The 25,807-nt window shown below is 44.6% G+C and overlaps 1 protein-coding gene across 1 annotated transcript in view; it reads right to left on the minus strand.

Moving 5' to 3' along the window:
* Nucleotides 1–312: 312 nt before the first annotated feature.
* SLC2A12 (solute carrier family 2 member 12) overlaps nt 313–25,807 on the minus strand; it is a 58,832-nt gene continuing 33,337 nt past the window's right edge. The window contains exons 3-5 of the mRNA XM_042939882.1: nt 18,954–19,076; nt 14,094–14,226; nt 313–2,356 (exon numbers count right to left, since the gene is read on the minus strand). Of these exons, the coding sequence (XP_042795816.1) occupies nt 2,251–2,356; nt 14,094–14,226; nt 18,954–19,076 (362 nt within the window). The 3' untranslated portion in view covers nt 313–2,250. The remainder of the gene's footprint in view (nt 2,357–14,093; nt 14,227–18,953; nt 19,077–25,807) is intronic.

Raw genomic sequence — 25,807 nt, forward strand, 5'->3', positions numbered from 1 at the left:
TTAGGTTTCAGGGCTGCTGTGTGAGCGTCACCTGGCAAAATGTCCTGGCTGACCCACTAAACTTAAAGCTGGGAAGAATGAGCATGTCTGAGGTCTTCTGCTGGCTCTTCACAAGTGCTGTAAATTTTTTGATAAATAAAAACTGTGACTATATACATACACATTGTAAGTATTCCCCCTTTTTTATATTTGAAAACCAAAAAAAGCTCTGATTGGGGGCATGTTGGGTAAAAGTTGGTTCGAAGACAGAATTATTTAGTCATGGACTCAGGGTAATAAAAGAAACGTGTAAGAGTGTTTAAGGTACCGAAGTTGAAATCACCAGTGATAAACCACCTAAGTTTATGAACAATTTCCTACCCATTTATGATGTATGGCTAAAACAAATTGCTAATGTATACGTAGTGCTCAGACTTTGAAGGGAACATGTAACAGTTTTGTTAAATATCTCACAATCTGGGATGCTTGGCAAAGAAAAATTCGTATCAATTCCCTGTCTTGATTAAAAAAAAAAAAAATCTCAGCATCTAATTCCACTGAAGATTCATAATAAATTTCTTAAATTGATCCTCTAGAACATACTTTTCCTTTTTCCAAAAAAAAAAAAAAACAAACCACCCAACACATGCTCTAACTTGCATAGGAAATGTGCTGTGGTAGAAGGAAGATCTCAAGTCTCCCTTCCTCATAACTTTCCCTGCCAATTTTCATTATGTAATTCGTTTCAGAATCAGGACTTTTAGTCATTCTCCTGAGTCTCTGCTAGTACAGTTTCCCTATTATACAGATTTGTAGTCTTTCCATTTTGTTATAGGGAAATGACTAGGTCATATACCCTTCTGTCAAACTGGGGCAGTTTGGTTGGGGCCAGTAGGAAAATCCCAACCTAAACAACAAAGGGTTTTGGCTCTTAGGATTCTCTTTTCTTCAGGCCAAACATAATTGGTTACTCTTTTTCAAGTTAGGTTATTCGTGCCTTAAGTCTTTGTGTGCCTCCCATAGCTTAGAATAGTAACTTAATGGGTTACTCCTGAAGTGGGTCAAGATTCTTTATTGTAGGTTCTCTGTCGTCATATCCAAATTGGTAAAATGCCCCACCAAGTCCTAATATTCAACTGGAGAAATACAGAGGAAAGCAATTCATTGTTGTGGTAAAAACTCAAGCTTCTGGTATAGCTGGTGACCTCTGTTTCATCATAGAGAAGAACATAGTGAAGGAGTTGTCCTGATGTCCTATGTCTGCAGTCATCTGAAAGTCAGCATCAATTATAGCCAGTATGCCATGACCTGAGGTAGTGATATTCCTGAGGAGTGCAAAGAATTGCAGGAAACTATGGATCGCTATTAAGTCATGAAAGCCTTACAAGGAGAGAGTTTTATAAGCTTGACTGCATAACCCAAACCTAATTGATTATAGAGATTTGGATAAATAACCTAATGGCCTGACTCCTTTTCTCATGTTTTACTAACAGCTACTACTAAGTATATATGGTCCCAGGATTTGGAAATTGCCTTTTCTATTCATATAGATTTTTTTAAATGGATGGAAAAGTGTTTGTTTTTCTTAACTATGGCAGAATTGTTTCTTTTAATATGTGATAATACATAAAATTTATAAAGGTATTTTGCATTACACTGTTGTTCATAATTCATAGAATAAGCTGCATAATCTTTGTACTTGTTGAAATATAATTAGGAATTATCACTGAAATCCTAGCCAGGATCCTATCCTAATCTAAAACCTAGGTGCAACTGTCCACATTGTGTCCTGATTCTTTTTTACAGAAGACCCAGTGTAAGTACTGTCGTAGTGGGCAAAAAAAAAAACCCTGTAAGCTTGTGTTCAGGCCACTTACGTGTCCGGATAATAAAGCTGCGACTGGCCTCCGTACGTACATACCTTAAGGCAGAAGTTGATCGTATTACTAGTTCATAGTTTTTCAAAGGCTGCTATGTGAAAAGGGTGGGAAGTATTGAACCAGCCAGTATTTTTCACCTAGTATCCTACTCAGAGTAAGAGATCACTTGGGATCTTGCACCCCATTTACACTTCGAGAGGTGGACATGAAAGGTTGTCCTTATCATTTCAGGGCGTCCCTCTAAAACTAGCTCCGTGACCCTAAGAAAACATGGGAGTGGCCAATAGGTGTTGGTACAAAGACACCCTTCTAATTTGTCAACACTTGTAAGGTTTGAGGCCATTAGATCTCTGGAGAAAGCCACCTTGCTCGTCCCCTACCACACAGCTTTTTACACTCCAAGAGCTGCTCTTGGGGGTTTTCTTTTTTGAAGCTGTTTTGGCACTAATTCCTCTTGATGATGACTCATAAAACAAATGTTGTTTTTCACAAAGTTCCTGAAAGAGAAAGAGGCACTAATGAAAATGTCGTTCTTAATTTATAGTACTGGGGTGGGGGGGGGGGGGGAGGGTGCAGGCTTTTTTTTTTTTTTTTTTTTTTTTTAAACCACCCGGGGCCTCTCGTGTTTTAGCTAAGCAAAAAAGACATTTTCATTGGAAAGCCCTGACGTATCCTGACATTCAGTACCCCACAGAACTTGTGTCGATTTCATGCAAAGGGTAAAATGGGGAGGGTGACTTCTCTGAACACAATCAAGGCATTCCTACCAGCAGAGTTCAAGGACAGTATTACACAGAACTAATGGACATAACGTCCCAGATCGTATTTTGTCTCCATTTCTCGAACCCAATTAACATGCCTGTTTGTATATCTACATTGTCTGCCTTCTGCATTATCCCCTTGCTCCTGCAGTAATCATTTTTTTCCTACAGGATTATTCCCATTATGGGATTATTTCCCATAAAAATATGCCCTAGTATTTTACGCTCATTTAAAAGTGAAACAAAGGGATGCCTGGGTGGCTCAGTCGATTGAGCATCCGACTTCGGCTCAGGTCGCCATCTCACGGGTCGTGAGTTCAAGCCCTGCATCAGGCTCTCTCCTGTCAGCGCAGAGCCTGCTTTAGATCCTCTGTCTCTGCCCCTCCTCCCCCTTCTCTCTCTCCAAAATCTACATTAAAAAATAATAATAAAAAAAAAAAATAAAGCCACCTTTGAACCTCCTCTTTCAAAGATCTTTTCCTGTAATTTAGCCAGTTACTTAAGTGGCTACTATGCACCTAGTACTACGCTAGATACTGAGGATAGCGTGGATATAGAGTCCTGCTTTCAAGGAGCTTACATTTTAATAAAGGAGACAGGCACATAAGCACCTGATTTCAAGTAGTGGAAGTGCTAATGAGAAAAGTAAACGGAAAGGAAAAAAAGAAGGAAAATAGTTGGGAGAGAGGCGACTATATCCCGCTGGCATCGCTCCCAAGAGGTGACATGTGATCAGAAACTGTAACGAGAAGGTAACCATGTGAAGCATTAGAAGCACTGTGTTTTCAGAAAGATCAGAGCATGGTGAGTACACGAACGACAAGACGGGAGGTAGGTGGCAGCCACAGTAAGAAGTTTGCATTTTATCTGAAATGTAATTTGCACCATGGCATTTTGAGCTGAGGAATGACATTTGTAAAAGATCAAGCTGACTGCCCCATGGAGGGCAGACTGTAGAGGGCCAGGGCTGGAAGACCAGTGTGGAGGTTAGTGTAGTCCAGGAACTCCGAATGGTACTGGCTCAAAGTGTCAGATTCATGTATGTCATGCCGACAGATTTAACGAGAATTAGCGACAGTATGGTTGTGGAGCATAGTGATTATCGTGGATGAATCCTAAGCATCTGGCCTGAGGAGCCCCTCCCGACTACCCCCAGGCAGAAGGCTTATGGAGGAGGGTGTGTGCGTTTGGGTGAGTGGGTCTGAGACCCAAGAGTTCTGTGTAGGTCATGTCAAGCTAGAGACGCCTATTAGACATTCCAACCAAAGATGTTAAGTAAGCAGTTAGATTTGGAAATTTGAAAGTCAGGTAAAAGGTCAAAACCTGGAGATCGTAGACATTTGGGAGTCCTCACTTTTTGGATGGCTTATAATGCCTTAGGGATAGGTCTAAGAAGTAGACGTAGGTATAGAGCTAAGGACTGAATCCTGGGCGCTACTGGGTTTTTTATTTTTTATTTTTTCTAATCTTTATTTTTGAGAGAGAGGGAGACACAGAGTATGAAGCAGGCTCCGGGCTCTGAGCTGTCAGCACAGAGCCTGATGTGGGGCTCAAACTCACAGTTCGTGAGTTCATGACCTGAGCCCGAAGTTGGACGCTCAACCGACTGAGCCACCCGGGTGCCCCTTGGGCACTACTGTTTTTAAAGGTATACAGGAGGACGGGGAGAGGGAGGAAGCAAAGGAGACCACGAAGTGACTAATGAGGTAGGAGGAAAATCAGCAAAGAGTGGTATTCTGGAAGACAAGTGAAAACAAGTGTTTGCAGATAGGGAGCATGAGGAACTGGGCAAGTGCTTCTGGGAAGTCGAGTAACGGGGACTGAGAACTGTCCCCATGTTTGATAACTTGGAAGTCCTAAGTAGCCTTCGGAGTAAGAACATGAGCAAGTCTGAGTGGAGTAAGTTCAAGAAAGAATGGAAGGTGAGGACACAAAGACAATGCAGAGTACAGTAAAACCTTGGTTGGCGAGCATAATTCGTTCCAGAACGTGCTTGTAATACAAAGCACTTGCATGTCAGTGCGAATTTCAAGAACCATTGGCTCAGTTGTGATCACGTGACATTCGGTGTCACGTACCACTCGTATTGCAAGACATCGCTTGGATATCAAGTTAAAATGTATTAGAAATGTTTGCTTGTCTTGCACAACTCTCGCAGAACAAGTCACTCGCCATATAAGGTTTTACTGTACTTGAGAACTGAAAAGTAGGCAGGGAAGGGGTGGGTTCCTGGAGGAAGGAGGTATATTGTTTATGACGGTAAATACTGCAGCTCTGTGTGTGTGTGTGTGTGTGTGTGTGATGATAACCTCACAGAAGGGGGAAGTTGATGACAGCGCATAAAGGGAAGAGCTGGCATAGATGGATATGGGCATAGATGTAGGTAGTTTAGTGGATGGCATGGAGGATGAGTTGGTCTCTCTATTTCTCTTTTGTCAGCGAACTGAAAAGGCAAGATCGTCGGCAGAGAGGAAGTGGGAAGGGTACTCAAGGCTTGAGGAAAGAGTATAGAGTGTAAGGTAATCCTCTTGGAGAGGAGGGAAGTCAACTCTCTGGGCCACGTGGGTTGTAGGACTCGCCCGAAGACCTACTTGAGATTTATGTTCATAAATCTAAAATCAGTCTTGTCAACACGGTTGTGTGTTTTCTTCAGCCACGCTGCGCCCCTTGGGTGCAGGGATAGCATAAGAAATGGTTTCGTCAGAGTTGGGTTTTCCCGAAATGATGGAGGAAGCGAAGGCAGGGAAAAGGTGGTGGTGGTCCATGAAGTCTGAGCAGGGGAAGCCGATGGCTACTCAGTGGATTCCAGGCCCTGGTGTGGCGCGGATTTGTTGCGGTGCTGGTGCTTGGGAAAGTGAGCTGGGGCGCAGAGGGGTCACAGGGCGAGGGGTAATGACAGTCCGTGATACGACCATCCTGTTTGCTCCCCTTCTGAGCAAAATGACAGAAGGGCTGTAGCTGATTCCCTCACTTCGTGAACTTCTGACCCATCTCAAGCCTCAAACCTTCCGTCCTGTCACTCCATTGAGACTGTGCCTGACAAGCCTGCGGTCACCTTACTCTTTGTACTTGACCTCTCAGCAGCTTTTGGCACCATCTGGTCCCATCTTCCTAGAACACTTTTTTTTTTTTTTTGGCTTCAGTGATCCCATGGTCTCCTGGCTTTCCCCCAAACTCACTATCAGCTCCTTTTCAGTCTTTTTGGATACTCCGTCTCCTCTGTTGGATCTCTAAATGTCGGATTAACCTAGGGCTTGGTTCTGGACTTCCTTCCCTTCTCTCGGCTCTTTGACTAGATTTCATCCGGTTCCACAACTTAAATGCCACCTACAAACTACATACCAGCCCAATCTGACCCTGTCCCTGGGTGTCTTTCAGACTTATTATATATCGCACAGCTGGCTAATAATATATCTCCCCGATGCCTAATGGTCATCTCAAAATGAATATATCGAAAATAGTACTCTGGACTCTCTCCATCCCCGAAACCTAGTCCCCCTTGTGGCTACCCTATCTTACCATCCATGTAGTTTCTCAAGCTAAACATTTAGGTGTCATCCTGACTACTTCATTGCCTTACTCTTATATCCAATTCATTCATTCATTCATTCATTCATTCATTCAATAACTTTAGCTGAGATCAATTAGCCAGTGAGGCTGATAAAGAAGTTCTCTAAGAAATATACCTTAGGGCACAAAAACTTTAAAATAGTGGGAAGATACAATGGAACCAGTAGAGGGTGCTGACAGGAGACAACCGGGGGGGGGGGGGGGTCCTCGAAGGCAGTGAAGCCAACTATTTCAGGAAGAAGGGCATGCTCACCTCGGTCCAATTCTGGGAATGGTCACCACGCTAGCCATTAAGATGAGGAAGGAGAATTGACCACTGGCTTTAGCATTGTAGGGGGTAACTGGGATGCTAAAAACAGCAATTTCTGTAGAACGGTGGCCATAAAAGTCTTACTGGAGCAGGTTCATAAGAGAATGGGAAAAGAGGAACTGACAATGAATATGCTAGAATTTGCTATAAATGGTAGCAGAAAAACAGCAAAAGCCAAAGAGAAAAATGGAATCAAGGCCATTTTTTTTTTTTTTTTAGATGGGGAAAAATTGCACAGGGTTTCCCTGCTGGTGAGCAGTTGAGATAAAGGGAGAGGTAAAATGGGCATGATGCATGGGTGAGCAGAGAGAACTGTCAGAGAATGTCCTGGAAAAGGCATGGGGGGAGAACATGAAGTGATTGGCCTCAAACAGGAATGCTGAGGCTAACAGAGAAAACCCAGAGGGATGGTGGCGTATTTGGATACAAACACGTGCGGGTTGGTGTGCCAGGTTACGGAAGTGTCCATTTTTCTCAGTAAAGTCAGAGGGGCAAGGCCGTCAGTGGGAGTGAGCAGGGCTAAGGAAGAAGGGAGGTTTCCAGACAGAGAAGGCAGTATGGAGCAGTTGTCTAGGAGACAAGCAGTTAATGGACCAGGGACACGTGCGATCGCCAGGCAGCAAGCACTGAGGGCCATTTGAGGTCAATGATCGTGATTCAAAATGAGAAAAACCCAACACCGCGCTTGTGTGCTTTCTCAGCCACGTTCTGCTGTGCGACTGCAGAGGCTTACTTGGCACACCTCAAAATGTAAATCAGATCATGTCACTCCCTGCTTAAAATATTTTAGTGGCTTCCTATTGTACTTAGAATGAAATCCAAACTCGCTGGGCCTGCAGAGTTCTGTATGCTCGTCTCTACCGACTTTCTGACTAATCTCACACAGATTTCAGCTTCCTGGGCTTCCTGCTGTTCCTGGAACAGGTCAAGTGCATTTCGGATTAGCCTTTGCGCTGTTCTCTCTGCCCGAATTCTCCTTCGCCCTATCTTGGTTGGCTCCTTTATTATCACATAGATTTTATCTTAAATGTTGCCTCTCAGAATAACCTTCTCGGATCAGCTGATCAAAAATAGCCCCCTGGGACACCTGGGTGGCTCAGTAGGTTGAGCATCTGACTCTTGACTCTTGATTTTGGCTCAGGTCATGATGTTGAGGTTCGTGAGATCGAGCCGCGTATTGGGCTCCACACTGACAACAGGGAGACTTGCTTGGGATTCTCTCTCTCCCTCTCTCTCTGCCCCTCCCCCACACTCGCTCACTTCTCTCTCAAAATAAATAAACTTTAAAAAAAAACAAAAACAAAAAACCTAGGCCCTGATTAGGAGGCTCTCTTATTGCCATGTTTTAATACGGCCTTTTTGCTTGTTGAGTAATGTTGCCGTAGCACCTAGAACAGTGCCTGGCACGTATTAGATGCTCAGGAAATATTTATCGAATCAGTGAATTTGGGTGAATGAATGAAGCAATGACCACATACGATAAACTGCTGGAAGCGGAAAATAACCTAAGTCTCAGAGCCAAAATATTTCCAAAACGTTAGCTTGTTAATTTTCTCCATTTGTTCCCGCTTAACCTGAGGAAAAGCATCAAAGTCACAGCTGAAATAGCAAATATGGCAAACATCCCATTTTGAGTTTGTGGCTGGCAGGGCAGAAGTTCAAAACAAAATCCTTTCAAATTACATTCTTGCTGAAATCTTGTCCGACCTCTCAGCTGAGTCCCTGCTTATTTTATAAGAAACTTAACAACCTTGGGAGAATATTTGTTTTCTCAGCCTCGCGGAGATGGAAGCACAAGAACCGAACTCCGGAGATGAGGAAAGAAAAGTGCTAAGCGGTATGCAGGCTCAGCTTCGAAGTTAATTTGACATTATAAATTGCTTCCTTTCTTACTCCTTAGGAAGTCATTGGGAGATGCATGTCAGGACTATCTCTTTCCATGGTGGCAAAAAATGATTCACTTGTTTCATAGACTCCTAAATTTGCAAAGACTTGCTTGACGTAGCAGCGTCCTTCCGCAGTCTCTAAGCTCCCTTAAGCTTCCGCGTCCAAGCCAGCTCCCTGGGCTTTCTGCTGCCCCGCATTTACTTAGCTGGTTGGAGAACCATTATGTATTTTATCTTTTTATTTTTGTCGCTGACATTTCCCTCCAGGGAACCTTTTTTTTTTTTTTTTTTTTTTTAATATATGAAATTTATTGTCACATTGGTTTCCATACAACACCCAGTGCTCATCCCAAAAGATGCCCTCCTCAATACCCGTCACCTACCCTCCCCTCCCTCCCACCCCCCATCAACCCTCAGTTTGTTCTCATTTTTTGAGAGTCTCTTAGGCTTTGGCTCTCTCCCACTCTAACCCCTCCAGGGAACCTTGTCTAATGTACAGACTTTGGCCAGTCTGCACAATTCGGGCTGCTTACATTTTCATTTGAAAAGCCTTTGCCGACCTGCTTCTTCGAGCTCAGATGAACCGCAGGCTCTCTACTACTAGATAAACAGGAGTTAGCCAAGGGTTCCCAGAGCAACTCTTTCCTTTCCGCCCTCCATAATGGGTTTCCTCACACCATACACCCTAGGAGATGCCTTCACTGCTGCTGTGAATTTCACGTGCAGGATTGGTTTGCCACCTCCTCTTTTATAATTCTCCGCAACAGAGCTCGCATCTATTTTTGGTCTCCAACACCTGGTGCCCGTGTCGTCTTGTCTAGGGTTCACGGTGCTTTGGCTTCTGGATTCCTCTTACTTTGCCGTTTATCACTTGAGGTTCGGATTTAAGTGTGAATACCTTGCGTGACTCAAAAGTAACAGAAATGTGATTCTTTCGAAAACCTTTCATAATCCAGAGCTTTACTGATTTAGACGGATTCCTTCCCCACCCTGACGCTGAATGAGTAAGTTTTGTTGCGTTTTAGACAGCCAAATCAGATACTGCTAGGGAATGTCTTATTCTGGAGGTCTATTAGATAGAAAGATTGGCTTTTCTGAGGGTTTGTCCTCAGATTTTTATTTGGTTTGCAATTGGATACATTCTGACAGCCCCGTGTGAAAAATAGATCTGAAAGTTTCTTAACCTTAGCTCATCCAGAGCGTTCCTTCCACTTTCAAGTTAGACTTAAAAAGTTAATTCCTAACTGCTTTCTCCCTGCCTCAATTCTGTAGTGTTGTTCACGAGAATTTTAACAAACGTTAATGTTTTAAAGGAATCTCACACCCCCAGCTAATAAATGGGTAGTTACAAAGTGCTTACGCACACGGTGGACGGACTTACCATGAAGCCAATGACACATAAGCCCCAGGGTCCCTCCCTGCACAGCCTCTTCCAAGACCTACATAGTCACACCTAATTTCACATTCATAATTTGTATTTTTTTTTCCTTCGACAGGGCCCCTCAAAAGCTTAGGCTCCACGAAATGTGGATCAGCCCCCACTTACATCCCTATGCACTGATGTGTTGAGGACCGCCTTGCGACCGACACCGGTCTCTCCGCTCCCCTGGTCCATTTGCATGTCCCAGAGGCACCTCACAGACAGTCCCTACAGACTGAGTTCAGTGCTGTCCCTGAGCCCCGCCAGGCTCCAGCCCCCCAAACCTGCTCCTCCTTCTCCTGGTCTTACGAGGGCACATGTCGCCATTGTGTATGGGGTTAGTTCTCTAAGCTTGAGGGAGATTTGCTCCTTTCCCTTGACCATCTTTTCCAATCGAGGTCTAAGTTGTCTGGTTCCATCCCTACATGCCATCCAGTCCCATAGTTTTCTGTCTGGTTTCATCAACACGCTCCCATCGGTCTCCCTCACCCAGCTGCCCCTCCACTTCCATTCTCTGTATTTGGCCAGAGTCCTCCTTCAAAAATCGGTAACTCTTCCCTCCTGTTCGGTTACTTTATCTTTTCATTTTTATTTTTTGAATTTTTCATGTTTATTTTTGGGAGACAGAGCATGAGCATGGGAGGCGCAGAGAGAGGGGGAGACACAGACTCTGAAGCAGGCTCCAGGCTCCGAGCTGTCGGCACAGAGCCCGACGCGGGGCTCGAACCCACGAGCCGTGAGATCGTGACCTGAGCCGCGGTCGGATGCCCAACCAACTGAACTGCCCAGGTGCCCCTAAACATGCCCCGCTGCCTTTAGCACCAACTCCAAACTCTTTACCAAGAAGGACGAGCCCCTTCCTGACTGTTCTCTGCCTTCTGCTCGGCACTCCCATCTCAATCCTCTTGTCCTCTCCGGACCACACCAGCGAGCATACTGGCCTCCGTGTGTGATCCCCCTGTGTCTCGCACATACACCTCTTTGCCCAGGCAACTCCTTCAGGATTCTGCTTCAGTATTATCTCTTTCAGGAAGATTTTATAGGTGAGATCCTCCAATATAGGCCATCTTCCTTTGAGCCTGCCAACAACGCTAAATATTTGTAATAGTCTGTTTTCTTGCCTGCCTTCTAAAGAAGCTATGGATTCTTTGTCTCCTGCGTCTTCAGTTCTTTCCCAGAACGGTGTCTGGTGGAGAGCAGATGGTCAAAAAAGAGTTGAATGAGTAAGATGAAACCGTGGGGAAGGGAGTGGTGTGGTATAGCCAGTCGGGCTCACTTATCTGAACACATACCTCTGCCTCTTCCCATTGCACAGGCTCCATTCAACTGTAGATGAAACCACACCCTACAAGCCACAGATCAACACCTATTGTGCTCCACACGGTCATCCCAGCTCTAATCCCCTCACACAATGAATTCAGCATTGGCCTTGTTCATAGGTTATCAAATTGAACAGCGGATACTTTTCCACCATCCTCTAGGAATCAAGATTATGCTAGGCACCACACAGAGGTTCCGGAAGAAAGATAATGGGCAGAGGCCACTCCTGGAAACCAAGACTTTACCGCTTAGTTAAGGAGGGGAAACCCCTAGAGTCCTAGCTACGCCAGTAGAGAAGAAAATGGGACTCGAAAATGTGAAAAATCCAGGAGAGAGGAATGCTATCCAGGGCTGGGGTTATGCAGGGCTTCTAAGATGAGGCTTTGCATGGTCTCTCAAGGCATAAGGATGACCGGCTAAATCGGCAATGATAACTATAATGTAGGGAGAGAAGGAGAGATAAAGAAATAAGTATCAGTGAGGCAGGAGGGAAGCCAGGAAAGAAAACTGTTTCACAGGCGCTAAAAGAGAATTTCAAAAAGAGTAGGTGTGGAAGAGTCAATGTGGTTAAAAACAGGTTTTTGTGTGCGCGTGTCCATCTCATCAAGAGATTAAGTCAATGTCTACAGCCCTTGATTCTGGGCTGGCCTTGGGACTTGTAGGATGCTAGATAGTAATGCAGGTAATGCAGTGTGACTTCCAGAACGTATACCCCACAGGGCCTTACAGCTCTGGCTCTCACCGCCGTGGAATGCTGCCCAGAGTCTGCCGCGTGAGGAAGCCATGTTAGCCTGGAGGCTGAGGCCACGTGAAGGGCAATGGGAGCTCCCCACTGAGTCAGCACCCACCGCCATCCTGTGGCTGAGACTCCCTTACACCGTCTATTACGGCGTTCCCTCCTGCTGATGGAGACACATGAGTGCAGCCAGGCTAACCGAGCAGAGGCACCGCCCAAGCAAGCCAAAGAATCCGGGGAAATGGGAAATGGTGTATCTTCAGCCACCACATTTGGGGATGGTGCGTTCCACCTGAACAGACAGCTGATGTGAAACAGGTGACAGGGAAGAATGAGAAATGAAGAATGAACAGCAGATTTGGAAGTCTTTAGCGTCCTGGCATCTAAGTCCCGGAAAAAGGCCTTGAATCTGAATCAAGTATTCAGATGAATGCATAAAGTTACCAAGGTCTGAGGCTACTAGTTATTGGAATCAGGTATCTGTGACAGTCTTGTTGAGATTCTGTGCTCTCCAAGAAATCTAGTCAGTTGGTTTCAACTAGCATAGGGCCAGGCAATGTGCTGATCAGGCCAAGGGTACAGCCGGCTTTCCTGACAATTACATATCTTCGTAAATGAGTAACCTTCGTTTTCATTGTGTTTTTTAAAAATGGGGCCTTATCTGTATTAAAAAGTAATCCTACAATTTGATGTTTAACTTACAGCTTGAATTAAGAGAAAAGTCCTTCCGCTCACTTAAGTGAAATATTTACTTATGTATTTATTTATTTTTTAACGTTTATTTATTTTTGAGACAGAGAGAGACAGGGTACGAGCGGGAGAGGGTCAGAGAGAGAGGGAGACGCAGAATCTGAAACAGGCTCCAGGCTCTGAGCTGTCAGCACGGAGCCCGACGCGGGGCTCGAACTCACGGACCGCGAGATCATGACCTGAGCCGAAGTTGGATGCTTAACCGACTGAGCCACCCAGGCGCCCCTTTAAGTGAAATATTTTAAAAAGGCAAACCACTCTCGGGGCTCCTGGGTGACTCAGTCCGTTAAGTGTCCGACTCTTGATTTCGGCTCAGGTCATGATCTCACAGTTGGTAAGATCGAGCCCCGGGTTAGGCTCCATGCTGACAGCATGGAGCTTGCTTGGGATGCTCTCTCCCTCTTTCTCTGCCCACCCCCCCTTTCTTTCTCTCTGTCTTTCTCTCTTTCTTCTCCCCCCTCAAAAATAAATAAATAAACATGGGGGGAAAATGCAAACCATCTAAAAGTGTATAAAATACAAAGCGAAAGTTTTCCAAACCCTACTCTACATGAATATGTACATGTCCGGCTACCATCAAATCACCTATCAGGTATGTTCTTCCTTCAGGCAAAAGCTGAAGCATCACGGTGCCCACATTTCCTGTAGCAATCATACATTTTTCTCCAGCGCATTGACAGACTTTCTGGAAGAAATTCCCAGACTATAAATAAGTCGTGCCCTCCCAGTATATTGAAACCCAAGAGCAAGAATCTCTCCATGTTCAAGTGTAATGATTTAATCCGAGGAAGAACGAGTTCCCCTTCATTCCTGGCCCCTGTGCATCACCTCCTTGCCCTCCGTTGAGCAGTCAGAGCTGTGAGCTCTGTTACCAAAACCAAAGAGTTTTCTACAGCCCCTAAGTTAAATGGTCTAGACAATCTCTCTATGTGAGATGCGTTCCACCAGTTTTCTGAATGCTATCCCTGCGAGAAAGTCTTTATCTTCTTAAACTCGTTTTGATTGTGCCGCATTTGGAATGACTGCAGTCACTGAAACTCGAGTGTTCCTGATAATCTTAGCCTTGACAGGTGTTTGGGGCTTAAAGACGACCTACAAGCGTAATAGGAATAGAAGCCTGTGGTTCTGGCACAGGATGGGCATGGCATTCCAAGACTTACCTGAAACCCCAAACAAACAAACTAACAAAAAACCCCTCCTGGGTGGGGGACCTAGGGAGCCGAGAGAGGTTCTTTGAGCATTTCTGAAAAGAGCTTTGAAAAGGTCCCCTGTTCGAAAGCACTGGTTATTCTAACTCCTTCGCTTAGTCACCCAGATTCAACACATGGCCCTAAAACCTGCAGTTGTGCTCTGAGATATGGCTTCACACCGTAGGGAATATCCTGAAATAATTTCCGACGTTATCATTATTCAGTTGTACATAAAAGCTGCATTTTTCTGGACCAGAGTGTTGTGCAGAGAGCAGTGCATAGAATACTTACCCTTTGGCCAGCTCTGCTGATATCTGTTCCAAAGAGCATCCCTTCGTCTCAGGTATAAACACAACAACAAAAACCAGGGATGCGAGGCTCATGATCGTGTATATAAAGCACACCCATGGCAAGCCAATGAGATCTACAAAGGACAAAAGAGACTGATTAAAAATGTGGGTTTTGCTTTTTGTTTTTTATTTGAGAGAGAGAGAGAGAGAAGGAAAGCAGGGGAGAGGGAGAGAAAGAGAGAGAGAGAGAGAGAGAGAGAATCCTAAGCAAGTTCCACCCTCAGTGTGGAGCCCAACACAGGACTCGATCCCAGGACCTTGGGATCATGATCTGAGCCGAAATCAAGAGTAGGACACTCAACTGACTCAGCCACCCAGGCATCCCTAAAAATGTGTTTTGTGTTGCTTTGACCCACTTTGTGGACAGCTGCTTCTTAGAGCATATAAAAAACATGTGTATTTCCAAACACGCTGGTAGGGTATATATCCAGGGAAATAGCAACTACAAATTAAAAATACAGTCAACCTCTGTAAGTGTCATGTTTAGCAACTACCCCAGCTTGCCCTGTCAAAGTAAATAGAAGCCTTGTGACTACCACCATTTAAATCCAATGCCATCATGCCATCTTCCTGCTGAAAATGCTCATCGCAAAAAAGAAAAAAAGACCTCAAACAACACAGAAACAGAGAAAGCAGAAGGTAAAATATCTCCTCCCTCTCTCTCTCCTCACCCCACAGTTCCCCTCCTGGGAGTACTGGCTGTAGCAGTTTGGTTTCTATTTGGTGGATATTTTAAAAGACATTTATACAGATGCACTTTTCTTGAAATGAGCTCACCCGTCTTTACCCTGACTCAAATACATCACTCGTGTTGGCAATATTCGTTTTAGTAGCTGGCAGCATTTTTGTGATGCCTCTTCCTGGATTCAGAGAAAAAAGTGATAACAGTTCTTTTTTTTTTTTTTTTAATGTTTATCTATTTTTGAGAGACAGGGTGTGAGCAGGGGAGGGGCAGAGAGAGAGACACAGAATCCGAAGCAGGCTCCAGGCTCTGAGCCATCAGCACAGAGCCCGATGCGGGGCTCGAACTCACAAACCGAGAGATCATGACCTGAGCCAAAGTCGGACACTTAGCCGACTGAGCCACCCAGGTGCCCCAGAAGTGATAACAGTTCTAATGAAAGGCATTAGCTTGCTAAGATTCATCAACAAGAAGCCGCATCCTCTCCTGCCAGCCTGGTGTTTCCTCTGACTTCTGGTCAAAGATACAGTCCTTTTGTAGTTACTGACCAAGGTTCGAGGCAAGTTAACTGGCGAGAAGCGGCCCCCAGGGCACCGGAGCCTGGCATGGGCACTGCGTTGCCCCGGGCTTAGCAGCAAGAAGTCCAGCCTGGCGGGAACTTGTGGGAAAGAAACTGGCTCTTAACAAACACAGGCTCAGACTGACCTCAGCCAGAGACAGTGCAAACAGCCCTTAACAGCCGCAGCCACGAATCCCGACTGGTCAGTCAGGGAAAAGTGCAGTGGGGAGGTTTGGCGAATGCAGCGTGGAAGGATCTGGGCATATAAACCACCTGCCAGTCAGTGAGGTGAGGAGAAGCAGGAAGAAGGGACAGTGCTGCAGTTCTTTGGACAGTTTTAATTAAAGTCCGATCCCTTGTGCTTTCCTTGCTGCTGGCACAGGTTTTTGCCCCAGTGAGGGCTTAATAAAGTGCTTGTAGAATCGGTCGTCTTTTCCTCTCTGGGACATAAAACCGGAATATAGACAGTGGGGGAAAAAAAAAGGTCACCTCATCGAACTCGTCCTCTGTTCTGTTTGAACACTTTCAGTAACATGGAGTTGATGAATTGATGGCTTCAGAGATTCTCACCGCACAGTGGGCTGGCCCAACTGTTACAAAGGCCTTCCTCACTCATTCTGAAGTCCAAGTACTACCTTTCAAGAGCTCTGGCTCTGGTCCTGCTTTGCCCTCCGGGTCAGCTCTCCAGTCCCTTCGTCATGACAGCGTGACAGCCACGCAGGCCCCCGGGCGAGCCCCCTTCCATCCTTTCCCTGAGCATCTTCTCGCCCCAAACACCCAGGACTTTCGCAACTTTTCTGGACAGACCGCGGGTCACAATGCCCATCCAGGTGCCCTCCCGTGCTGGGCACACGGCAGCCCTCTTTTTTTATTTTTAATTTTTTTTTAATGTTTATTTTTGAGGGGCGGGGGGCAGAGAGAGAGGGAGACACAGAATCCGAAGCAGGCTCCAGGCTCCGAGCTGTCAGTACAGAGCCCGACGCGGGGCTCGAACCCACGAACTCTGAGATCGTGACCTGAGCCGAAGTCGGACGCTCAACCGACTGAGCCACCCAGGCGCCCCTTGGGAAGTTGACTTTTGAAAGTAAGCACAGCCTTCCCTGTTCTCGGCAAATTCGTGTCCTGCCACTTTGCTTTTATGAGAGACCTACCTCGGTATCTGTTTTTGCTAACTGAGAAAAATCCAGAGAGGATTTTCGCTCTTAGGAAGTGCGAGTTGCTTTGCTTCAGGCCATTGTGGCTTCTGAGTGGTTTCGTGGACACACCCTACTTTCGAACAGCGGGAGAAACCCGTATCGAATTTCAAACGCAGCCCGGTGAAATGTCATCTACAGGTTCATTCCAGGATTTTTAAGTGAATGTGCTTTCCCAACGTTTGTTCTAAATGCAGGAGAACTTCTGAATGTGCATTAGCTCATCTTACACATTAGCTAGCCTTCCCAGAGATTTATGTCATCTTTTCCCATCCCTGATCGTTTCCATTCTTTCTTCTATTTTTTAATTTCAATTTTAAGTATAGTTGACACACAATGTTACACTGGTTTCAGGTATCAGGTTAGTGATTGGACAAGTTGACACATTATGCCATGCTCACTCCATTTTTGCATTTATATTTCTCTTTCTCCACATCAAGGGGCAGAAAAGGGGTGTGTGTGTGTGTGTGTGTGTGTGTGTGTGTGTGAAGGTGAAAGGTACAGGGCTATGCATGTGATCTGAGAAGGACACGTATGGTTGGTGCTAATGACCGATTTCTTTGTTTCCTTTAATCTTAGGCTATTTCTAAAAAACGTGGGACGTTTGAAAATGTTATGTAAAAACCCAAACCATGGTTAATTAATAACTCCAAAACTGAATTTCCAAAAGCAGATGTACTCAAAAAAAAGTGGTTGACAAGTATTCAGAAATATAGATATAGACCTTTTCGAGTACACATCCACTTTTCAAAATTCATATTTTATATGTATTTTTTAATATGTGTATCAGATACACATATAATGGGAAAAGGAAAGGAAGAAAACAGCTCCTTAGTAATTTTGGAAGATGCTGGGGAACTATCTCATTATTTTGAAAACTAGAAAATCAAGAGAAAACGTCAAGCATTTACCTTGCCTTTTTCCTACAATTCATCCTTTAGGGCAGGCAAATAACTAATGAGAAGAAATTCCTCCTTAGAGAAATATCAATGACAAAAATACAGAAGGAGCGATGCAATGAAAATAACGGATCTGGGGTGCCTGGGTGGCTGAGTCAGTTAAGCATCCGATTTCAGCTCAGGTCACGATCTCGCAGTTTGTGAGTTTGAGCCCCTGTGTGGGGCTCTGGGTTGACAGCTCAGAGCCTGGAACCTGCTTCAGATTCTGTGTCTCCCTCTCTCTCTGTCCCTCTCTGTTCGTGTTCTGTCTTTTTCTCTCTCTCTCTCAAAAAAAATGAATAAAATATTAAAAAACAACACTTAAAAAAAATAACGGATCTGGGTGATGATCCTCGAAGGGGCCTGCATGACAAAGTGGGACACAGACAGACAAGCAGACACACAGGGTGTGCCTTTGTGGCAGGACACCCTCCATCATCTGTGAAGGAGTTTATAGACAAACAAATGAGAAAATCTAAATCTGCTCTCAAGCCTCGAGATCTAAAGAGCAGTTCTCAGGAAACCCAAAAGACAGAAGGCCACGTGACATGACTATAATCAGCAAAACCCAGCGTGGGGAAACTCTTTGAAACAAATGACCCAGTTTCTTCATTACAAATCCAAAGATGGGCAGGAAAAGGAGGAAATGGAGATGAAACCTACAAATTAGGAGCTATGTCAATCAAAGGCAGATTGTGTTATTTGGATCGTGATTCAAACAAAGTATAAGAAAATATAAAAAGTGTATAAAAGACATAAAAAATAACACAAAATATAAAAAATAACTAGAAGACATGGAAGAATGTGGATACAGACTCGATATTTGATACTAAGGGATTACTGTGAATATTTTTATTTCTGATAATGACCTTGCAGGTATAGGTTTTAAACGCCTGATCTTATAGAGGTCCACGTGGAAATTTTATAGACAAAATGATGTCCTGTCTGGGATATGACCCAAAACAATTCGGGGAGAGAGAAGCTGGGGTTATAAACGAATTCAGAATGATAACTTTAAATTGGCTGGTCGGTACATCAGATACATCCTCTTTATGTTTGAATGTTTTAAAAATGTCCACAGTGAGGGGCGCCTGGGTGGCGCAGTCGGTTAAACGTCCGACTTCATCCAGGTCACGATCTCGCGGTCCGTGAGTTCGAGCCCCGCGTCAGGCTCTGGGCTGATGGCTCTGGGCTGATGGCTCGGAGCCTGGAGCCTGTTTCCGATTCTGTGTTTCCCTCTCTCTCTGCCCCTCCCCCGTTCATGCTCTGTCTCTCTCTGTCCCAAAAATAAATAAAAAACGTTGGAAAAAAAAATTAAAAAAAAAAAAAAAAAAAATGTCCACAGTGAAATGTCTTTTAGGTGAGTGTGCTTCCCCAACATTTGTCCTATGAGCACAAAAGGTGGTAGAGGCAAACAGCAGGTCCTTACCGGTCACAGTCAAAAATGTCAGCGAGATGATGAGATTGATGCCCCAGTTCATGCTAGAAGTTAAAGCCATGGCTCGTCCTCTAATTCCAGCAGGAAAAATCTCGCTCAGTAGTAGCCAGGGCACTAGAAGAAAGGGAAGAGAGGGTGGGGAGCAGCGAAATTATCAAACACCCATTGAAACGGAGGGCCAGCCCCCTGACCTCCAACCTCGGCTCTGGCTCCGAGTGGTTTATGGTTGGAGAGTGGTTTATGGTTTATGGTTGGGTCCTTCCTTGGCAGGAGGGAAGAGGACAGGCTTCCTGCTCCTCTCCAGCCAAGTGAGAAAGGATTCGGGAGAAACACCAACAGAGTCTGACAATCCTGGAGGAGGGGTGGGGCAGAGGTGGGGGGCGGGAGGACAGAAAGTGCTGGTATGTGACACAGGCCTGAGAAATGCAAATGGGAGGGGCAGTGGCTGGGGCCACCTGCCAGGGAGCAACCAGAGAGGCAGCTTGGGACCTCTGCCAAGCACAGAGCCTCAGGGCCAGACCAGCGCTCTACCTGCTCCATGTCTGGGCCCTTCCCTATAATTTCCTTTGCCCCTGACCTTGGAGAAATCCAACATCATAGCTAATGAGTGGGTAGGAAATGGAGCCACGAAGGCAGGAGGAAGGAGGCTCTCTTATTCCCCCTTCTCCCACTTGGTCTTCCTGACCTGGGCAAGCTGAATGGACAGAAGGTCTGAATTCAACAGAGCTCCGAAATTTGATTATTATACTTGACTTAATGTTTGAGTGTCTGAAAGGAGACTCTGGTCGGCACAAAAACTGACCAGAGCATTTTTGATTCTCTGGGAGTGACGAGGAGCATTATAGGACCCTCCTGATGGGATGAGGAGGGGCGGCCGAGGAGCAAACGCACTTGTCTTCTGTTTACAGCCTTTCAAGTCCAATCTGCCCTCATAAAGGAGGTACGAGTTCGTACAAGGGGCGGAGCACGTCCCGAAACTTACTTCAAACGAGTCTCCTCAAATCTCACACGATAGGAACTATTACTATCCCTCTTCACAAGAGACGAAACTCGGGCTGAAAGAGTTAATAATTTGCCAAGGTCACGGCGCTCACAAGTGGCACGGGTGCCACTGAGTCCTGGCGGTCAGTCTGTGAAACTCATGCTTTTTAATCACGGTGCTCTCTTGCTGGTGGCTCAATAAATATTTGTTAATGAATAAGTAAATGTGGAATCTAAGCCTTTGATTCTGAAGAAAGAAGGACGCAGGAGCTGCCCCAGCCCGGGCTCACTGCTGGCTAAGTCACCTTGTGTTGGAAAGCCATCAGTCACATACAGCCCAGATGTACTGTCCTAGCCCAGTGGGGGTGGGGGTTGGGGGCGGGGAGAAGCTTGAAGCCAGGGAGGGGCCCCACTGCGGGCAACCACTGGGAGGGATCATGTGGGAACCAAGCTGTCAGCTGTGCCTCTAATTTAACAACTTGGCTCTCATGACAAGAGCAGGCTCTGGGCTGAAAACATCTGCTCATAGTAAATTTGTTGTTTCAAAGTAAGAAAAACAAATTGAATTATAGAAGAGAGCTGGAGAAACATTTTTTTTCTTGATTACCTTTTCCACGTGAATCCGTATCGAGTTACCTTTAGGGCATGGAAGATACTTTTAACAAAAGGAACACGATGATCATTGTTTTAATTAACAGGGAATTCAAAGTCAACATTTTGTACCGCCCCCCCCCCCCCCCCCCCGCTTCCTACCTGCAAAAAAAAAAAAAACAACTTTATTGGGTTCTTGCAGATTAGACCCGAGGTAGGATCACTTTGCTCTTAATGAGACCAAAGCAGTACTCGGGTAACCTCGTCTGGGGCTTTGTTAAGACTGGGGATCTGGCTCTGACAGTTGTGTGATTCTAGCAAAGTCTTTGTAATGACCTGCCCTTGGACAAATGCAAGATGAATTTATGTATATGCAATTTCTTTGGAGCTAAATAATCTACGCCACAGACCAATCCCCTCTGCCCCTTTCTGCCATGGTTTTTTGTCAAGGTAGAGCGGAGGATCTCTTATCACCTTTTGCTCTAGCGGCCCTAAGGAGGAGGTGGGGGATGGGTCACTCTTTCATTCTGTTTTCTGGAGGAGTTCGCACAAGTTTGCTTTATTTTTTTTTAAACTTTTTAAATGTTTCCTTTTTGAGAGGGAGAGACAGAGCATGAGCGAGGGAGGGGCAGAGAAAGGGAGACACAGAATCCAAAACAGGCTCCAGGCTCTGAGCTCTCCGCCCAGAGCCCCATGCGGGCTCGAACTTACAAACCGTGAGATCACGATCTGAGCCGAAGTCGGACGCTTAACCGGCTGCGCCACCCAGGCGCCCTTCACACAGGTTTTCTTGATCTACTTTCATCCCCACTTCGTCACCTCTGAAACTCCCTTCTTACCCTCCCCACTTTCATCATGACCTCCTCTTGGAATTATTTGGTGGGATTTTGCAAAATCATTGCTGGGGTCATCAGACCCATGCTGGCATCGGATGAAAATGAGCTGATCTTTCTGTCGTAGAAAGTGGTAGAGCTCGCCAACAAGAAGATGGGACAGTTTCCTAAAGCCCTAGTTACAAGCACTCAATCTGAACTGTCAGAGGCTTCCTGAAAGGACCCACAGTCTACACTGAAAGCCTGGGTACTAGGTGTGCATTCAATTCAGCACCTGAGCCAGCTTCGCGGGCAGTTGAACCAGTCAGTGAGCAATGAACTGAATGTGGAGAGAGGGACTTCCCTTCGTCTCTGATAAGAGCTTGTCAGGCAAACCTTGCACCTGACGTTTCCAAAAATAACGCATCATTGTGGAAAGCTTCCACTTCTTTTTTGATCTAATAGAAAGAATTCAAGAATCGATACCTTGGCTTATCTAATACTGACAAACTGGGTGCTGTGGCAGTTGACAAGCATTTTGACAAGGATGGTTCAACCTCCCAATAAGAAGCCTGTTAAGTCAAAAATAAGGATTTTAATTGTTAAAATTATTGTTAAAATTGTTAACATTGTTTTAACAATGAGGTCAGCACCCTAACATCACAGACTTCCAAATTCAGAAAGTGAAATAAAGTTCTGAAGATGGTCCTTGCAGCAAGGGAAAACTTCCTGAAAGGATAAGAATCTTTCCACAGCAGCCTCAGGAGCAAGATGATGAAAAGCCTCCACGTTCCCTGGGAAGGGGCCACGAATACCCAAAGCGGAAAGAATGGAGAAGCTCTGTGTCAGTTCACAAGGAAGGAGCACGGAGAGGTAAAATGTCACGTGGGGATTTACTATGTTGATATTGGTAATGGCAAGTAGAAGTCTTCTGAAAACCACCAATGTTGCGTTCTCATGAGATGGCCTCATCGCTCTCCCAGGGAAAATTGAGCTATTGTTACATGGCACCGTGAGGAAGTGCTGGCTCTCTCTGGGAGTCCTTGTTCTCCCCTTCCCTGATGACAGAGCCAGAGGGGATGCTTTGTGCCCACCGCATAGCGAACTCTTCTACAATGAGTGCCACCGCTACAGTTTAGCAGACCCTGAAACAGTCCTCCTTGATTTCTGTTATTCCACCTTTAACCCTGACGTTCCAGGACTACCTTGGCAATTCGTGCCTCCATAAATGTCAGTCTGCACATGCCTTTTTTTTTAATGTTTATTTTTTTAGTTTTTTTTATGTTTATTTTTGAAAGAGAGAGACAGAGTGTGAGTGTGTGTGTATGGAGGGGTGGGTGCAGAGAGAGAGAGGGAGACACAGAATCTGAAGCAGACTCCAGGCTCTGAGCTGTCAGCGCAGAGCTTGACGCGGGGCTTGAACCCACGAGCTGTGAGATCACGACCTGAGCTGAAGTCGGCCACTTAACCAACTGAGCCACCCAGGCGCCCCAATGTTTATTTATTTTTGAGAGAGAGTGAGAGAGACAGAGCACGAACAGGGGAGAGGCAGAGAGAGAGAGAGAGAGAGAGAGAGAGAGAGAATGTGAGGCAGGCTCCAGGCTCTGAGCTGTCAGTACAGAGCCCAATGCAGGGCTCGAACTCATGGACCACGAGTGCGCAACCTGAGCCAAAGTCGGATGCTTAACTGACTGAGCCACCCAGGTGACCCTCTGCACAGGTCTTCAAGGCCTTCTTTTGTGGCCGCGAGGATAGAGGAGATTTTGGACTTGCCAGGACACAATTTGTCCACAAGTATTGGAACTTGTATTTCACATGCTACTGAATCACCACGGCTGCCCGTCAGAACGCGGCTGATCCGGGTGAGATCTGCAGACAGTGTTGACGGCTGGACACAGTGTCAAAAAATATGTTGACGTGTCCCCATGTGCCATGGAGGACAAGGGCTTGCATTGGTAGGGGCCATCAGTGGAGATGACCCAGCCCACCCAAAGGTAAACTGCCTGCTTATCTCCACCCCCTCCATATGAGCCACCAAGGCTATCACGGCTCTCCAGGCACACCTTCCATTTGGCTCGAGCTTTTCCTGAACCTCCTGGCATGCTAGCTCCAGGTTTGAAAAGCTCGTGGAGGTCTCAAACTCTTACCAGAGAATTCCTAGCAACTTTGGAGGAAGTTCTACACTCAGGGTGCAGAATTTTCAACAACCTGACTTGCTGAGAAATCAGTGTTCCACACTTGGCAGAAGTAAAGCTAAATCCCATGACTTTTATTGCCTATGCACACAGCACAGGGCAGACCTAGCTCTCTGTCTGCCAAGAGGTCCTTTAAATATGAATGTGAGAGGGAAATAGGCCCATTTCCTCCCAACCAGATGTTCAAATCCTGGCTTCGGAAGTTCCCTAAATAGGAAAAGTGTGCTCTTTAAAAGTACCCTGCACTGTAGAGCACCATTTCCAACATCAGTGATGACACAATAGCTTTCGCTTATTTTTATTTTTATTCTTATATTCTCCTTTCTCTCAGTCTCTCTGAGTTTTGCTCATGCCTGGCCTCTTCTCAAATATTTTATTCAAGAATACTATTTTGTATTACTTAAACCAAGAAAAAGCAACAAAAGAAAGTCTCAATGTTCCCTAATCTTTCTATCTTCATGATCTCTAGTCAACACCAACTGATTGTTTGAAAATATTGTAGGGGAAATTGGAATAAATCGAATAACCCTCCATTTAAAAAATGCCAGAATTGATCATGGAACTCCTTTGTGAGCAGGAACCAGTTGGAAATAAGAAAAAGCTATTGGCAGTGGTCTTCAAACTTTCTTCTTGTGTAACCTTTAAAATAATTTGAAAAACTGGGGCGCCTGGGTGGCGCAGTCGGTTAAGCGTCCGACTTCAGCCAGGTCACGATCTCGCGGTCCGTGAGTTCGAGCCCCGCGTCAGGCTCTGGGCTGATGGCTCGGAGCCTGGAGCCTGTTTCCGATTCTGTGTTTCCCTCTCTCTCTGCCCCTCCCCCGTTCATGCTCTGTCTCTCTCTGTCCCAAAAATAAATAAAAAACATTGAAAAAAAAAAAATTAAAAAAAAATAAAAAAATAAAAAAAAAAAAAAAATAATTTGAAAAACTAAGTACTTTCTTTCTTTATAAGCCAGCATCAAACTCCCTTTCACCATAAATTTAACTGATAGCAAAGAATGCAACTTCTATGGTATTATACACTCTAATATAAAATAGAACACTTATCATTCTATGAAATACTATACTTATCTGATATTCATCATCATCCATTTAAAAAATACAGGAATGAGGTGCTTAACATCAATTTTATATAGTTTTTTCACCTTGAACTTGGTATTTTATCCTTTTTAATGCATTTTTAAACTTGAAAGTCTTTTGATCACTCCATCATAATTCTCTGAAAAAAATTACCTTAAATTGAAATTTTAGGGATTTTTAAATTTCCCCTAAGAGATTTTGGTATTTTTTCCCTCAGGTATTAACACAATAATTAATACAAAATGGATGAAAATTATAGAAATACGTTACAAATCTTTAGAAATAACTATCAGATATGAAAAGTGAAATGTATTGAAAAAAAAAAAACTCTCTTAATTGACTGGGGAGTTTTTTCTTTATCATGTATGTGTGGGTGAATGTCACTTCTAGAACAATATGGTACATTTCTACTCTTTAGATGAAATTCATTGTTCTCAAGAATAATGAGAAAAGATGGGGAGTTGAAGAAATTTTATAACAGCAGTATCACTCGGTTCTTTGCATTAACAAAACAAGTTATTTGTAATGATATATCAGCTCATAACTTGGTTAGATCATTCTTTAATTTTGTTGAAAGTAAATTATTGGAAATATCTAGGTTTATGAAAAGATGATTATCTAGTCATTCTCATTTTTCCATACCATACCTACAGCAATATTTCCTTTTTTTGAATTCAGTATATGAAATTTATTGTCAAATTGGTTTTCATACAACACCCAGTGCTCATCCCAAAAGGTGCCCTCCTCAATACAGCAATATTTCCAATTATTTTTTTGATTAGTGCTCCTGAGGTTTTTATAATTTGGGACATGTGTCATAATAAAAAGGTTTCCTGATGGGTAATGGGTTTGCTTTAACAACAGTTATTACAATGGAGATGAGGAAGAAGAAAATTTAGGGAACAGATTTTCCCTAAAGAATCAAGAAATTTATTTTCTTTGATGTACCATTGAAGGAGTACTCTGGAAAATGAACCTCTAGGAGTACGACTATCCCAATTTTCGGACCACTGAACTAGGATTCAAAACGAAAAATAAAAAAAGGAGTTACGAGAAATTAGTCTTTTCTTGTCTAAACTATAACTTGAATGTCATGCTTCAGAGCTAATACATTATGCGGCGCTTTTTTGATGATTGCTTTGGGCTTAATCAGAAAGGTATTCTGGTTTTTAAATGTTGCAAATATT

This window comes from Panthera leo, chromosome B2 (assembly GCF_018350215.1).
Source record: "Panthera leo isolate Ple1 chromosome B2, P.leo_Ple1_pat1.1, whole genome shotgun sequence".
Taxonomy (NCBI): domain Eukaryota; kingdom Metazoa; phylum Chordata; class Mammalia; order Carnivora; family Felidae; genus Panthera; species Panthera leo.